General features: G+C 40.0%; 1 protein-coding gene across 6 annotated transcripts in view; it reads left to right on the forward strand.

Moving 5' to 3' along the window:
• tead3b (TEA domain family member 3 b) overlaps positions 1-16,520 on the forward strand; it is a 55,158-nt gene that overhangs the window by 21,180 nt on the left and 17,458 nt on the right. For 3 of the 6 annotated variants that reach the window (XM_052141624.1, XM_052141628.1, XM_052141626.1), the window contains exons 4-5: positions 8,521-8,585; positions 11,576-11,638. In XM_052141624.1, the coding sequence (XP_051997584.1) occupies positions 8,521-8,585; positions 11,576-11,638 (128 nt within the window). Of the gene's footprint in view, positions 1-8,520; positions 8,586-11,575; positions 11,639-11,741; positions 11,805-16,520 lie in introns of all 6 variants that reach the window. The other 3 variants (XM_052141625.1, XM_052141627.1, XM_052141629.1) reach the window with 1 other exon arrangement.

Consider the following 16,520-nt stretch of genomic DNA (forward strand, 5'->3'; position numbering starts at 1 on the left):
ATGAATTGAAGAAAACCCCCAAAATTTTCACTTTGATCACTAGAGATCATCAACCGCCAAGTCTTTAAGATTATATCAATTATATCATATGCAAGACAAATGTTTTATATATAGAATGAGTTATAGAAGGGGCGAGGACACATAGGGATGGAAACTGGAGAAAAGCTAAGTGAGGGAGATATTATACTGATGGAGAGTGATTGTGATCCACTTGAGTATCCTCTGAGAATCGTCACTTGGCACATGATGACTCGCATACAAGTAGCTGAATCCATGCACACATGCGTAGTTCACTCATTCATAAACCTTTACACGAAGTGGCTCTCTTTCTCATGTACCACCTGCTCTCTTGCGTAATCTCATAATCAGTGAAGCTCGAGGTCTAGAAACAGTTCAATAGCAGCCGTCAAAGGCTTCTTATAGAGGTGTCCAATTTTATTTGATAAAAGGAGCTTCTCGTTCCTTTGCGGCCTCTGATGGCAAAATGAAATGGAAAGGATCTTGAAGCATGTGCACATGTACTTACACACTCAAACTCCCACTCACCCATCTTTAAAAACGCATATACATGCACGGTTTAGCAGCAGTTGTGTTTTTGAGAACTCAGAACAGCGTATAAAACAGGCCTGAACTTGTCGTAGAGTTACGCGGGGGACTACGAGCCAAGCAGCCAACAGGTTTCTCAAGAACATATCTCTCTTTTTGTGTTTCACGCTCTGCACCGGCTTGCTACCCCCTCCCCTCTTCTTGTCTTTTCAACTTCCCTGTTCATTTTAAGACTCAAACTGGTTTTATTTATCATCTCCGATAATTAGCAACTTGTTTCCAGTCCTATGAAGATTGCAGTTTATTTTCCTTTTTCCCTCCCTCTCACCCAGTTGAAAAAGTGGCTAAACCAGCTTCGTTTGTCTTGCTCAATCAAGTTTTGTTCCCCCACAATGTCTCGCGCTCACCCTTCCTCCTCAGATTAATTTTTTTCTTTTTTTAACTTTCTAGTTCTTCCTCCTAAAAGAGGTAGGTCTGCCTCAAGGCAGAGTAGTTTAATGACTCCAGGTGTGAAGTATCTCCAGTTTTGTGTTATGCTCTCATTAGATTGAACAACATCAGGACAGGAATTTGTCGAAGGCGCGAAACGTACTCTACATGCAAGAATGCAAATGCTTCTAGCTGCACAAGCTACATTTAACGTTTTGTATTCAGAAATGTCTCCGAATGCAATATGTAATGCAATCCAGGTATGCATTGCATTCTCAGTGTTGGCACATTGGTCAATATTGTGGGTGGTCCGCATAATTTGCATAGGTTTTTTTCTTTTTAATTAATAAAATATGCTTAAATATTTTGTTGTTCATTATTTTATTTTTTAAATGGAACAATGAAAAATCTGCTAAATTTCTCATGGGTGTAAAATTAGCTTAAAAATTTAATTTTAAACCGAATTGTTAAAAACTTTTTTGTAAACGTCTCAATTTCTCTCATTTTGCGCATGGATATAAAATGACTATACAGCTTTGTTAGATGCAAATGCTTCAAGCTATGCTAGCTCATTGCATTCTCAGTGTTTGTGCTTTGGCCAATATAGTGGGCAGTCTGTGTACGTTGCGTTTCATTGATAAGGGAGGCAAGGGATGTCCTATTGGTCAATGATGAAACTCTGTGTCGGAGTTAACCAAAATGTAACTTAATTGGAAATTCACCATCAGGCTTATTCCAAGTGAGTGTATTTCGCCATTTAGAGTTTTGCCGTGCGAAGGTAAATGTGACCTCGCCTTTTATAATACTTGTTTATAATTTTCAAAACAAAAAACTAATGAACGCATCGTACATGGCCCGTGGGCGTTACCATAAACTGTCTTCTATGGACGGTTTGCTCTTTCAGGTAAACTTCTGTCATAGAGCAGCAGCTAAAAGACAATATAACCAGTTAGGGTTAGTTCAAGCATAGCTAGCTACCTGAATAATACCATGTCCAGTTTATTGGCACAGATGATTAAAGTCAACTCTATCACACCCCCTCAGTACTGAGATTGATACCACCTCAGACTATGCTCTTGCTATGCGTTGGCCAAATATTTGCGTTTGCGTACTGTTGCTGTACACAACCAGCGTAAGACCAACAGAAGATCAATTTATCTTTGCTATCCTGTCTGAGCCGACTAAACATTCAATGAGAGGATAGTGTGTTGAAAGTGAGTCGCTGCTTGATTGCAAAATTATCAAATCTGGTTGGTACGAGTAACATGTCTTTTCGTTCAGATGTGTCTTTGTAATGGCAGATGGACGGCCTGGTTTGGCTGGATTGGGAGAGACCAGGTGTTTGGCATTGTTTCCCTCTTATTCTGTGTACTCTTCTGAGAGAAACGGACAAGACAAAACTGCTGGTTTGAATTAGCCAGCCCAGCCTAGAGATGTAAACCAGACTTTTGAAGGAGAAGGCATGGCATGTGGACAGGAAGAGTCCTGAGCACAGCCCAGTGTTGGTAAAGAATAGTGTAAACCTTCACTTTACAGAACACAATGCTAAACCTCAATATCTGCCCAACTGACCCCTGAGGATTGCTATTGGTGTGTCTCGTGTGAATGACAAATTCATTCTCGAGGTTCAATTTAATTTAAGGGTGCTGCCTTAGAAGGTAGCTGCTTGTATAGACAATGAGGCAGCTCACTAGATTTGGGAACAGAGCCTGAGTTTTCAGCTTTGTCTGAAGTTATTCATCCAGGCGTTACCCTCCCCTCGCTGACGATGTAGTTGGAAGGACACTCAACTGCTCTGTACTGCAGACATTGGGACTGGCTGATAAAAAAAAAAATACTGGAATAATGACATTGTTGATGGGGCATTGTTGGCATTTTCTGCAAGTTTATGCCTGTGTCTAGTATGTTAATATCTAAGGTATGTTGCGCACTCTATTTTTGTTGAGGGATTCCCTTGACCAAATCTTCAAACGTCATGGCCAGATTATGTTCTTGATTCCGTTTTTATTTCTGCCACATTATGTGTGATGGATAATATAATGCAGATTTGGTGGTTTAAACTGTCTGACTTTGACATTAAGGGAAGACTGTCATGATTTCAAAGTTTTGCAATTATTTTTGCAACACAACCAGCTTCCCCAGCATGTCGTTTACACTTTTGCTCTACCAGCTGACCGGTGAGCTGCCAGGAAAGCGCGTGTTGGCCTTATGGAGTGCCTGCTTTTTCCTGCAACTGTAAACACCTTCTCCATTTACATGCAGTCATCTGAGGGTTCATTGGCAGGGCCTAAGCTCTGCCACTGAAGAAGCTCACTCACAAGGAGGATGACGTCAACACTCATAATACCACCACTGACGTGAGGCCTTGGGAACGGCGACTGTTTTGCCCTTGTTCACACCGTCTGGATGAGGCCTGAAAAGGCTGCACTCTAATGTGAATTGTAGAGCCAACACTTTTTAAATTCCACCAACATTGGAAATAAGTGTTGCACTGACACTGTATTGAGTTATTATGCTTGTTTTATAGGGGCTGGATTGAAATTAATTAAACTTTTGTTGGCATACAAAACTGTCATACCTCAAGCAGGGAAATCCTCCAAGAGTGTTAATGCCAAAGTATACTTCAGGTTTCCTCATGCTGCACCTGGTATTTCTAGACATGTGGACAGTCTGCGTCAGTGCGCGTTTGCTGCGAATGTGTCTGCTGTTGAATGCACTAATGAATGCAAAGCAGTTGTAGTGCGCATACATCGAGCGCATCCATATGGGCTCACCGTCAAAAAAGAATACTTTGGAAGGCCAGGCACTCGATTGTGTGCGAGGTGGAATGACAGGTGGAAAAACAAAGTGTACTGTAGCCTCAAGTACTCTTTGTTTTTGTTGTTGATTGAAGTTGAGGTGAACTTGAGGTGAATCTCCTTGGCCATTTACATTCTAAATGTACATTTATGCATTTTGTCCAAAGCAACTTTGGACAACTTTGTATACCCTGAACTGAATTCAGGGTATACATTTGATCAGTTTGTGTTTCTTGGGAATGCAACCCATGATTTTGGTGTTGCTAGCACTATGCTTTACCAGTTGAGCTACAGGAACCCTGTACACCTCACTGACAACTGTACGTGTTGTGCACAAAATTACAAGCCAACTTTAATTTACGAGATTTCCTACAACTATTGACACCGTCCTACTGAGCAAAAACGGTCTTCCTTAATCTCCCCTTCGCAGCATCTTGGCTTTGCTCAGTGATTTATAACCCAGTTGAATGGCAGAAATGCCGTCTATCTGGTTTCATAGATAAGTTTCATCAAGATAGTTTCCACCTCCTGAGAGATTTTTTTCCACCTGTGTTTCAACTGTTTCAACTTGGGAACAGAAGCTTGCAGAATGCCCTGCACCTTCAGGATAGAGCCAAGCGTCATTCACTGCCCTGAAAAGAGATGGTGTGGGCTTATCCCACTTGATAGTGCCCTCCTTAGGTGTCGACTCTGCTCAGCAGTATGTTTATCATGGATAATAGTTTAAGCAGAGTATAAAAAGCATTTAAAGGGCATGCGAGTTTGTCAGATAAGTTGACTCTGATGTGGCTACAAGGAAAGGTCTCCAAGCTTTGGCATGTTGTCTGTTTTTATAGAGGTTTGAGTCGTCCCCCATTGAGCTCTTGAAATTAATCAAAAGCAGAGGAAGAGAAACCACAGGCATTATTGTTCAAGTCTTTGTTCTAAAGGAAATGTAATACTGAACCGACTCCACTTTAATCCCTTACAGCCTCTTTCAGCACTCGTAGGTACATTTTCTCGAAAACTGCAAGCACTGTCTTTCTGTGGCGCGTAGAACACACCCCAACGACGTGACTCAACCAATGGCGTAAGTTGGGGGACCAACGGCAGATGGAGGGCGAATTCAGAAAGCAGGGAGAGCGACTCGATCGCGTCTTTCACAGTGTGTCATGGGAGTGGCCGGTTGTTGTGGAGCTTGTATGCTGCGACTCTCTGATTGGTGGATCTTACTCTTCAGGATTCACGGATAGTGTAGCCCTTCACCAGGAATTCCGCTATTAAATATTATGTTGAAATAACACTGACCGATGGCTACATCGATTAACAACTTCAGAGCTCACGGTAGGTCTGTCTTTAAAGGTTTATATGTTATTGTTAATAATAAATTAGTCTATGGAGAAACACAATCGATTTTTTTTTTTTTCCGGAACCAGACTGTTATTCTTCATAGTTGCTGGTATGATACTGGTATGATACTTTCCGGTTACCACACCCTAGATTTAACCGCTACACCACCTTGCCCTTAGAGGGAGTCCTGAGAAGACATGTGCTCCTGAACTGGAGAACCATGGATATTCATGCACAGCGAGCGCACGTGTCTCCCACTTGCGGACGCGGTCTAAGAGCAAAGGTTGAGAAGAAACTTGAAGAGGGAATGAGAGATGGAGATATTGGACACAAGGGGGTCCGTGTTATTCTTTGCCACTTGCAGGACAGTCCGCGACAGGTGTGGGTGTCCGTTGGGGAGGACAGAGTGAGCTTCAGCTGCCAGTTGTTGGCAGAAACAGCAAAGCCCTTTGTCTTTCTGTCTCTTTCTCTTGTTTTGTCATTCTCTCCCCCTCTCACTCTCTCAATGCGTGCTCCAGGCTGTTGCCCTCATCAAAGCAGGTTGTGTGGGGCAGATGTCACAGGCGCAGTGGAATGCAAGGAATGGAGAGAGGGAGAGGGAGAGAGAGAGAGAGAGAGAGAGAGAGAGAGAGAGAGAGAGAGAGGGTGTGACTGGGAAAGGGTGCTGTGCAGACACAAAACTCAACTCTGTTTAGTCGTCTCTACTCTGACTCAAAACCGCAAACACATTTGTAATAGTGCTGATCATAAAGTAGGTGAATTTTTATGAAGAAATGGCTGGTTAATCATTAAAAACAAAAACTTTATTATTTCCCTTGATATTTGAATTGTGATTTAATGTTGATTCATTATGTGTGGCCTATGCAGGTCATATTCCTTATATAGATAACAAGGCAAAACTCTGCTCAAAAGTCAGACTTCACATTGACCCTCTTGGCAAAACAAACTATTATTCCAATACTGAATAAATTATACAAGGAAAGCGATCAATGGACATGGCTATTCAAAAGCATGCTGTAAAAATGCTATAATGGACACTTGTCCCGACTAGATAATTGCGGCAGCTGTAATTGCAATCTCCCTTATTAATTAGTTTGATTATGCTCCAGTAAAACTCCCAGAGCAAAAGAAAAAAATTAAATATATATATATATATATATATATATATATTGCATAAAAGAAAATGAAACCTACAGTACTTTATGGACCAATAAAATGATTCACATTTTCTTAATTCTTCCCACATTTTTCTTTGAAGAGGAAACTCTTCTAGTAATTGATGAGTCGCCTTTATTAAACACTATAAAGCAAACAGAAGTATAATATATATATATATATATATATATATATATATATATATATATATATATATATATATATATATATATATATAATTTTGTTTTGGAGCAGGTGTCTTTGTTTTCAAATCTGCTTTTTTTTTTTGTTGAACAAAGACTGACCTGCTTGTATAACCTTCAGAAAGAGAGCAAGAGAAGTGGACATGCTCTTTGTCACATGACTAACGTTTGCTCATGTAACATGTCTCCTCTACTGCCATCTAACGGTACATCACAATAGTCATCTTGAGTCACTAATGTAGTATTACAGGCTACACATACTGTATATAGACCACAAGAGCCACCGGTCAATGTGCAATATATCACAAGAGATTAGAATAATAACCTAAAACTCATTTCCAATTGCTTAGGCCTAAATGTCCGATATTTTGGACCATTTAAAATTATGCATTGGAATAAATATTTGTTCACCAGTGAAACTAATTATGTGTAGAATCTGTGAAGCATAGGCTGTTATGTAATTTTGCAGCATTTTTATATGTATTGCAACATTTTGATGACTTGTTATCCTTATTAAAGGATTTACAGTAACACGATTTCATACGTTAACATTAGTGCATTAGTTATTATGAACTAATAATGAACAATATATTTTCTTACAGCATTTATTAATCTTTGTTAATGTTAGTTATAAAAATACGACCGTTGTTAGTTCATAGCTTGTTAACATATAACTTTTGACTTTAAAAATGTATTAGCATTCTGTAAAATGATTGTTCATTGTTTGTTCATGTTAACAAATTGAACCTTATTGTAAAGTCTTACCAGTGTTACAGATATAAAACTACTCAAATACAAACTTTATGGCAGAGTAGCTGTTTTAAAAATGGTTCAGTTGTAAATGTTATTGTAAGGGGGTTAGATGGGCAAGGAGGCGACATTCTAGCCCGGCGACATTCTAGCCCAGCCCCGCCCCCCTCCGCTCCACACTCCTCCCGGCGTTACCTCAGGCCGGGGTGCCACTGGAATGACCTACACCCCCCCCTTCCCTGGGGAGGGCCGTGCTTTGCGCCCCGTCAGGTCATCCCCGCCTTCCACGACCTGGGAGGAGACCGGAGGGGAAAACAACAACAACAACAAAAAAAAAAATAGGCGAGGGAAAAGGCCAACACTGTGCGAAAGAGAGAGAGAGAGAGGAGAGCGAGGAAAAGCTCACTCATCGGTTCTCTGATGTACCATCGCGTGGTCCTCGAACACTGCTCCACACTCTCCGGCGGACGACAGCCGCTCCTCTCCGGGCGAACCGGAGTCAAACCTCCAACCCCCAGCGGACAGGACACCTCTCCGCTTTTCTGGCGGCACGTGGGGACACTCCTCCCGCTTCAGGTGGTCGGGGAGTTGCTTCCCTCCTCCCCTCGTGGATGGCGGTCTTCTCTCGACCCCTCCAGGTCTCTGGGGAGGGCAGGGCACTCCTCCGCCCCCCCGGCAGCGGCTCCCTCGTTCCAGGCGGTCGGGGAATCCAGTCCCCACTCGCCCCACGGACGGCGGCCGTTCCATGCATCCGAGCGGTCTGGCTACTCCGTCGGCCAGCAGATGGCAGCGGCGCTCCCCTGGATGGACAGCAGTGTCGAGGACTCTGCGACGGGCTTCCCGGGTTTTGGCACAATATAAGGGGGTTAAGATGGGCAAGGAGGAGGCGAGAACCGGCTTGTCAATATAAATAATAATTTAATGAAAACTTAAACCAAAAGCACAAACATGAACACGCACATGACGGACATGCCCGTAATTCTCTCTCTCTCGAACCGTCGTCACCGGCCGCCTTTATCCCTCGCGCGCCCCATCAGTCCGAATGGGGACCGGGTGTGCGACATTCTAGCACGGCCCTGCCCCCCTCCACTCCACAGTTATATCACAGTGTTTGAGAGACAATCTAACAAAGATGTTGACAACTGTACATCATTAGTTTTCTCTTTGTGGTAACCCATCTCATCATATCAGTAGGTGTTGTTTAGAGTTGCGTGCACATCTGGACTTTCATTTCTCTCTTTTGTTGACACTTTTTGGTCATTATAATTCATAGAAAATTTTTAAACACATCCTTTCTGTTTTCTTCTCAGGTCGAAATGAGCTTATTGCTAGATACATCAAGCTGAGGACAGGCAAAACCCGCACAAGAAAACAGGTATTTGACTTGACGTCTGTGGAACTTGCACTTTTATTATTTGATTCATTCCGAAAGTAAAAATCAATTGTTTCACCATAGACTAAATGATAAATAATTATGGGGTTTAGTCAATTTAAATGAATAATTCTTCCAAAAATGAAAATGTCATTAAGTCCTCTTGATGTTGTTCCAAAACTATGTGACTTACTTTCTATCCGTGGAACAAAAAAAACATTCACTTTCAACCAGCTGTTGAATGTGAATGGGGATGGACACTGCGAAGATCCAAAAATGGCAGAAAATCAACATAAAAATGTTAGTCCAGATGACTTGTGCATTCATTTTTCTGAAGCCACCTGATATCTTTGTGTGAGGAACAGACTGAAATTTGAATCGTCATTCACTTAAAATAAGCTTGGCTTGTTAATAAAAATAAAATGATGTAACAATACCACAATACTCTATTCAGTCCCTGCGCGCTGTGTGACTGACAGACGGCTGCTTTCAAATGCTTACACTGTTATTGATGCGTGCAGTTACTCCTTTTACACTGATATGGACAATTAGTAAAATTCAAATAGTGATATGTCCTAATTAGGGATGCACCGATCCGATATCGACTCTGATACTGAAGCTTTTAGACGGATTGGGTATCGGTCCGACGAGTCCAATCCAAATCCGATAATGTGTTTTAGTCATGTTCGTTACTGTCAAGCTCCAAAAATGACATAAAAGACCATTAAAAACACAATTAAAGTAGTTCATATGACTCCTGCATTTTATTCAAAGACACTTGAAGACATGCAATAGCTCTGTGAATCACAAAAGGCTGTTTAATAAGTAAATCTATATTATGTGCAGCGCCAGCGAATTAGTGAATGGTGCTGCTCTGTTTACACAAACTCACGCACAGACTGGTGATTCACTAGCGGCTATTTTTAGCCTTCACAGCGGTGCGCAATATTTGAGCGTTACTCAAGAACATCATCTCAGGTGTTGATGCTCAATAGTTCGGTTCACTTATAATATGCATTTAGAACGGCATTTTATGCATTTTGAATAAGAAGTGAACTTGCCTACAAACAGACACATACAGGATTTCCTGGAGAGTTCAGAATGTCAAAATAAAAGCATGAGGGTTTAAAGGTGCACAATGTCAATATATTACTGTTGTATTTAAAATTAAAGTTAAAAGTCAATAATACTAATAACAATTTATTATTGTCATTGTAAGTATTGGTTTACAATTTATAACAATATTGAAGTTGAATGGGTTCCAAAAATAACTGTGTTGAACAAAATAAGAGAGGTGGTGGTGTAGTGGTCTAAGCACATAACTGGTAATCTGGTAATCAGAAGTACACTGGTTCGAACCCCACAGCCAACACCATTGTGTCCTTGAGTAAGGCACTTATCTCCAGGTTGCTCCGGGGGGGATTGTCCCTGTAATAAGTGCTCTGTAAGTCGCTTTGGATAAAAGCGTCTGCCAAATGCATAAATGTAAATGCAATGTAAATATATTCTAAACTTATTATGCAAAAAAGCAACACCGATATCGGCCGATACTGAGATTTCCGATATCTGATCGGAAGACAAAGTGGTATCGGGGCATCCCTATTCCTAGTGTGATTTATTAAACCGCTGATTTAATTCAATACATACAGTCTGCATGTGCTGCGTGCTTTTAATGTAAATTTGTGAAGCCACATATGCACTGAAAACACAAAATGATCAAAGCTGCACATTTATTGATCACCACGCGCTGTGCTTGTTGTAGTAGATGACAGAAGAAAGCACACATTTACTGTAAAGCATGCAGTGACTACAGACTATACTGTAGATTTCTATAATTAAATCATAGCATTTTGCATTTTAATAATCACACTTAGCCATATAACCAACCTCTAAACCGGATGTGTGAAACTATTTTCACAAAGGCAGAACAGAAAAGCTTCCACGTCAAAATAAAAGCCTGATGGGAGAAGTGAAGAAATCGTGACATTATTTAACTAATGCATAGTACAATCAATGTAGTATTTAGTGTAGTAGTAATAATAATAATAATAATAATAATAATAATCAATAACTCACAAGCAAGAGTGCTGTCATATCAATCTGTTGTGCAGCACTTTGCAAAAATAAGTTTTGGATTATGATGTGAGGATCTTTTCTGAAACACTTAATATGATAAAAAAAAATGCAATTGTGTTTTGAAATGTAGTTTTTCTGTTTTCATTTGATTTTAAAGTTTTATGAATGAATTTGATTAGACACTTTTCATAATGAAATTTACTTTAAAATGTGGAATCGAAACAGAATTTGGTGGGAAAATGGAATTTAGAAAAAACTATTAATGTAACTGATTTCACAGGGTGCTACTTTTGCTACTTTAAATTTTTTGAAGCAATGTTCACTTAATCGGGAAAATATGTCAATTGTTTTAATGTATTATTTACATTTATACATTTGACTTTGTTAAATAAGCTAAAGGAGTGTGTTGGTTTGTTTACCTATTTTAATGGTATCAAAATTGTTATTCTGTGAGTCAAGACATTTTACTGGTGTGGTACGACCACTGAAATTCTGGTATCGTGAAAGCCCCTAGTTACGACACACTTGACAACAATTACCTGGCACAATGCGTCTTGACGTGTCGTATTTGAATAAACGCAAATGATTACAGATTTTCAGCGAATGTGCCTTTTTTATTTTTGGTCTTCCATCAGAATCTTTTTATTTATTTTTTTCAATTGAACTAATCCTTTAATTGGTTAATTCTGCATTTTGCCTTTTTAATAGCATAAATAACCAAAGTACATTGGCCTTATTCATGAAAGAGGAGCTGAACAAATTTGTGTATTCATGCATTCTTACGTAAATTGTCCCATTTAAAGAATAGTTTTTACTGATTTACACACATTTGTTCCCATAGTGTTATGTGACTGTGGTTGTGTATGTGTGTGTATTTGTGTGTGTGTGCTTATGTTGATGCTCTCAAAATTCTTCAGGTATCTAGTCACATACAGGTGTTAGCACGGAAGAAAGTTCGAGAGTATCAAGCAGGTATAAAGGTAGGTTGAAAACGCAACAGGGTTCTTCCTCTTTGGTTACAGCTTCTTTCTCTTCTCTCTTCCTCTTTTTCTTTCCCTCGTCTTTCGCTTTTCTGTTCTGCAGGTTTCTAGCCATTTGCAGGTTCTTGCCCGGAGAAAATCTCGCGAGATACAGTCAAAGCTGAAGGTATGCGCTTTCCTGCGGGGTGGGGGTGGGTCTTAACGGCATCAGCCTTTTAAGTTCCAGTTATCTTTTGGCTGAAAACAAAAAAATCTTATTTTTAAATGCGCACTTATATCAGGTAAAGTGCTAAGGCAATCCAAACTTGTTTTGTGTAGTGAAGTGCTTGACGCTACTGTTTGTTATAAAGGCTATAAGTGCATGATGGGCCGTTCTTTAGGGCTGAGCTCTTTGCCTGTTGGCTTTCCTGATGCTCACTATTTCTTCAGTCGTCTTTTCTTTCAACCAGACTTGTCTGTCACCACTGTTCAGTTCTCTTCTTAAAATGCCGGATGACACAATACTGTGAATTAGTGGTCGACCAAAATGGCAATATATGGGTGTTCCTTCAACTTTGTTCAATTTTATCACAGTGGAAAGTAAAAATAAATCACGTCTCGTTAAAGCATTTTTCATACATTTTTTAAATAAGTCTTTGAACCAATAGTGTATGTACATGCATCGCAGGAGATTTATGTCATCTTTGTCTATTTTTCTCAGATTCATGGAAATTCCCACCACTGTGTAATTTCAATCACATCTCAAATTCAGTATTTTTTTTTAAAGGTGTAATATGTAAAATGTTTCATGTAATATTCACCTTTTTTTCCAATGATTTAACGGCTTTTAACGCAACTTAAAAAATTAGCCCTTCCCAGACTTCCTAGGCTGCCTATTAAAGCCTGCAGACTGATTGTCATGCGAAGGGAGCGATGCGCTTTTGCCGGGAAAATCCAAAGGATGTGACGTTTATGCGCGCTCCCGAGAGCCTTGCCTCAGACATTAGCTTCTCTTCCGCTATTCAACAGCGTCAACAGACAGTCTGCAAAACTAAGAAAACGTTATCTTAGAGAAGGAATCCAGCAAATAACCCCCCAATAAAGCATTTATCTACTGGATCCCGTCTGGCTAAACGGGAACGTAATCGTGGTCGAGCGAAAACTAGAGTGAACATCGGCAGGGCATTTGATTTCTGGAGGGACTTTCGTTCGGTTTTGGGGATCAAAACCGACCCTGAATTGGCGTTCGTCTTATTGGACAGGTAAACTTACATAACTGCAAAGCATGTGAACTATAGCGACATAAGGATTGATCTGTGTGATTATAGTTAACTTGATCTTGCCCGCTAATGCTGATGAATCGCAAACTACCTTGCTTCGTAACTTAGAAATAAATTCAATGATCTTCTCTTTATGCTAAATGTCAGGTTGATGTCAATGTTAATCTGTAATTATTCAGGAAGGTAAACTACAATAACACATGAAATGCTAAACAATGTTCAAGATAATGCAAAAAGATCCATTTATTAGTGTAACAATATAACTTAAGTTATACATTTATACAGAAAATATATATATACATTCTATTATTGTAAATAAAAATAGCGCATTGATATTTCAAAATGACAGTTGTGATTGAATCACATCAATACTGAATTGTGTCAACATAATATAATGCACAGTATATTTTTTAAACTGCTACTGTCATCCACCAAATTAAGCTAACAGCTATTGATAAAGCTGGCTAGCTAGCTAACGCCGACATAGGTTATCGTATAAAGACACTTTGGATATCCACACTTTGTTTTAGCCCTGTTCCAGCACTGGAGAAGTCAAATATAATATACAGCCTCAAGGTTTGTAGTAAAACAATCATAACTGTTTAATTTTAATTATGCTACCTCATCTGTCAGCATGATGTCGGTGAATCACATTCAGTCTCTTTGTTACGTCATTGTTTTGGCTGATGCTCGCTCACGTCCCTATGGAGTGTGTGCGTGAGCACGAGCAGCAGGGAGCTGCTGCAGTTCACTTAACAGCCACAGGTGTCATTAATGACAATGAATCTTGCATAGTGCACCTTTAATAAACTTCTGTGGTGGAAATGACGCTGGTGGAAATGACACTGACATGTTTTTGAAATAAAATGACAGACTCCTTTGCCTTGTTTATGCTAATTCCGTAGCTAACCTATGATGTATCCTAAATACACACATTGAAATTATATTTTCACACATTTTGCATTATTTGGCAGAATTAAAGCTTTATTGGAAATGACACCCAATACAAATATTCTGTTCACAAGTGATATTTCCCATGATTTTTATTTTATTTTCTTCAAACATCACTTGTCTCATATTTCATCTCAAGCATGCTCTTCACTGACAATTTTGTCCACTTGGTTAACAAGTACACTAACTTTTGAAAAAACTTTATCAGGGTCAAAATTGTTTGATTTGAAATCATTTTCACTCAACACATATTGAAATGTTATTCACTTTTTTTCTTGGATTATAGCAGTTTTAAACATGTACTAATTTGTATTATATAGTTAATTTTCCTATTTCAATATTAAAAGTCCGGGTCAGTGACAAAGATGAAACGGTAAAATCTATACATAAGGCATTTGAAAAGTACCAACAATAAATGAACGCCCTTTAAAAAGTGTCCAAGCCAGTTGTAATGTGACCTTCATTTAACAAAACTAATCGAGTTAAAATCTGTTTAGCCCCATTCACACATGCAGTGTATTTATTGCTTGACGTCTCTGTATTATGAAGTCGTTAGTGGGCGTTCCTACTGCTTACTCTAGTGTTATTGGTGGACTGGCCTTATCTTTGGCTACATCTACATTAATCCGGATACATTTCAAAACGTTCTCCGTCCACATTAACGTTTTAAGCGTTTTCCAAAAGTTGCTCGTCCAACCTGAAACGTATGAAAACGCTTAAATCGTGTCACTGCGCATGCGGAAAATCCCCGCTGCATGTACGGTCTGAAACACAATTGTCCTCGTGTTCCGTAGCCGGACACCAATTCCGAGTAAATTCCCTTCGCCTTTGAAGGAATGCAATGTGATGGTTGTACAAAGTGACATTTATTTTTTAACAACGCTATCAAAGTGAGTATCGGGCACAACAACGCCGCTAAACACGGGCCGCCATCTTGATTGTTTTGGTTGGATAGATCACATGACAATAATGTGTCATCGTTTTCCAAAGCATCCCTTTTCACAGTCCACACCACAACGCGAAAACGGCATTTTCAAATGTATCCACTTTGGAGTGCGTTTTCAAAAAGCTCCGTTTTCGCAGACAAAAACGCCATCTCAGTGTGGTCGGAAGGCCAAAACAGAGAGAAAAAGATGCGTTTACAAACGAAAACATATTAGTGTGGACTAGGCCTTTATTTAATCTTATCACAGATGAGACATATTGCTGGTACAACAAATATTTAATTCTAATTTGACAAGTAATTTGTTTTCTTGTCACTACAAATGAACGTTCTGCAGTGGAGAGTGTTGTTATATAAAATACAGCAGTGCATTAAATCATTAACCAGATGAACGATCCATCAATGTTCGAAATCTATGACTCAAACTCACTTCAGACCATTTCTTTTCCATGCATCATTTTTATTATTAACTCTACACTCACCTTTGAGTGATTATTAGGAACACCTGTTCAATTTCACATTAATGCAATTATCTAATCAACCAATCACATGGCAGTTGCTTCAATGCATTTAGGGGTGTGGTCCTGGTCAAGACAATCTCCTGAACTCCAAACTGAATGTCAGAATGGGAAAGAAAGGTGATTTAAGCCATTTTGAGCGTGGCATGGTTGTTGGTGCCAGGCGGGCGGTCTGAGTATTTCACAATCTGCTCAGTTACTGGGATTTTCACGCACAACCATTTCTAGGGTTTACAAAGAATGGTGTGAAAAGGAAAAACATCCAGTATGTGGCAGTCCTGTGGGCGAAAATGCCTTGTTGATGCTAGAGGTCAGAGGAGAATGGGCCGACTGATTCAAGCTGATAGAAGAGCAACTTTGCCTGAAATAACCACTCGTTACAACCGAGGTATGCAGCAAAGCATTTGTGAAGCCACAACACGCACAACCTTGAGGCGGATGGGCTACAACAGCAGAAGACCCCACCGGGTACCACTCATCTCCACTACAAATAGGAAAAAGAGGCTACAATTTGCAAGAGCTCACCAAAATTGGACAGTTGGAGACTGGAAAAATGTTGCCTGGTCTGATGAGTCTCGATTTCTGTTGAGACATTCAGATGGTAGAGTCAGAATTTGGCGTAAACAGAATGAGAACATGGATCCATCATGCCTTGTTACCACTGTGCAGGCTGGTGGTGGTGGTGTAATGGTGTGGGGATGTTTTCTTGGCACACTTTAGGCCCCTTAGTGCCAATTGGGCATCGTTTAAATGCCACGGCCTACCTGAGCATTGTTTCTAACCATGTCCATCCCTTTATGGCCACCATGTACCCATCCTCTGATGGCTACTTCCAGCAGGATAATGCACCATGTCACAAAGCTCGAATCATTTCAAATTGGTTTCTTGAACATGACAATGAGTTCACTGTACTAAAATGGCCCCCACAGTCACCAGATCTCAACCCAATAGAGCATCTTTGGGATGTGGTGGAACGGGAGCATCGTGCCCTGGATGTGCATCCCACAAATCTCCATCAACTGCAAGATGCTATCCTATCAATATGGGCCAACATTTCTAAAGAATGCTTTCAGCACCTTGTTGAATCAATGCCACGTAGAATTAAGGCAGTTCTGAAGGTGAAAGGGGGTCAAACACAGTATTAGTATGGTGTTCCTAATAATCCTTTAGGTTGTGTATATCAGGGGTCTCAGACCACCGGCCTGCGGGCC

The sequence above is a fragment of the Xyrauchen texanus genome, chromosome 13 (assembly GCF_025860055.1).
Source record: "Xyrauchen texanus isolate HMW12.3.18 chromosome 13, RBS_HiC_50CHRs, whole genome shotgun sequence".
Lineage (NCBI taxonomy): Eukaryota > Metazoa > Chordata > Actinopteri > Cypriniformes > Catostomidae > Xyrauchen > Xyrauchen texanus.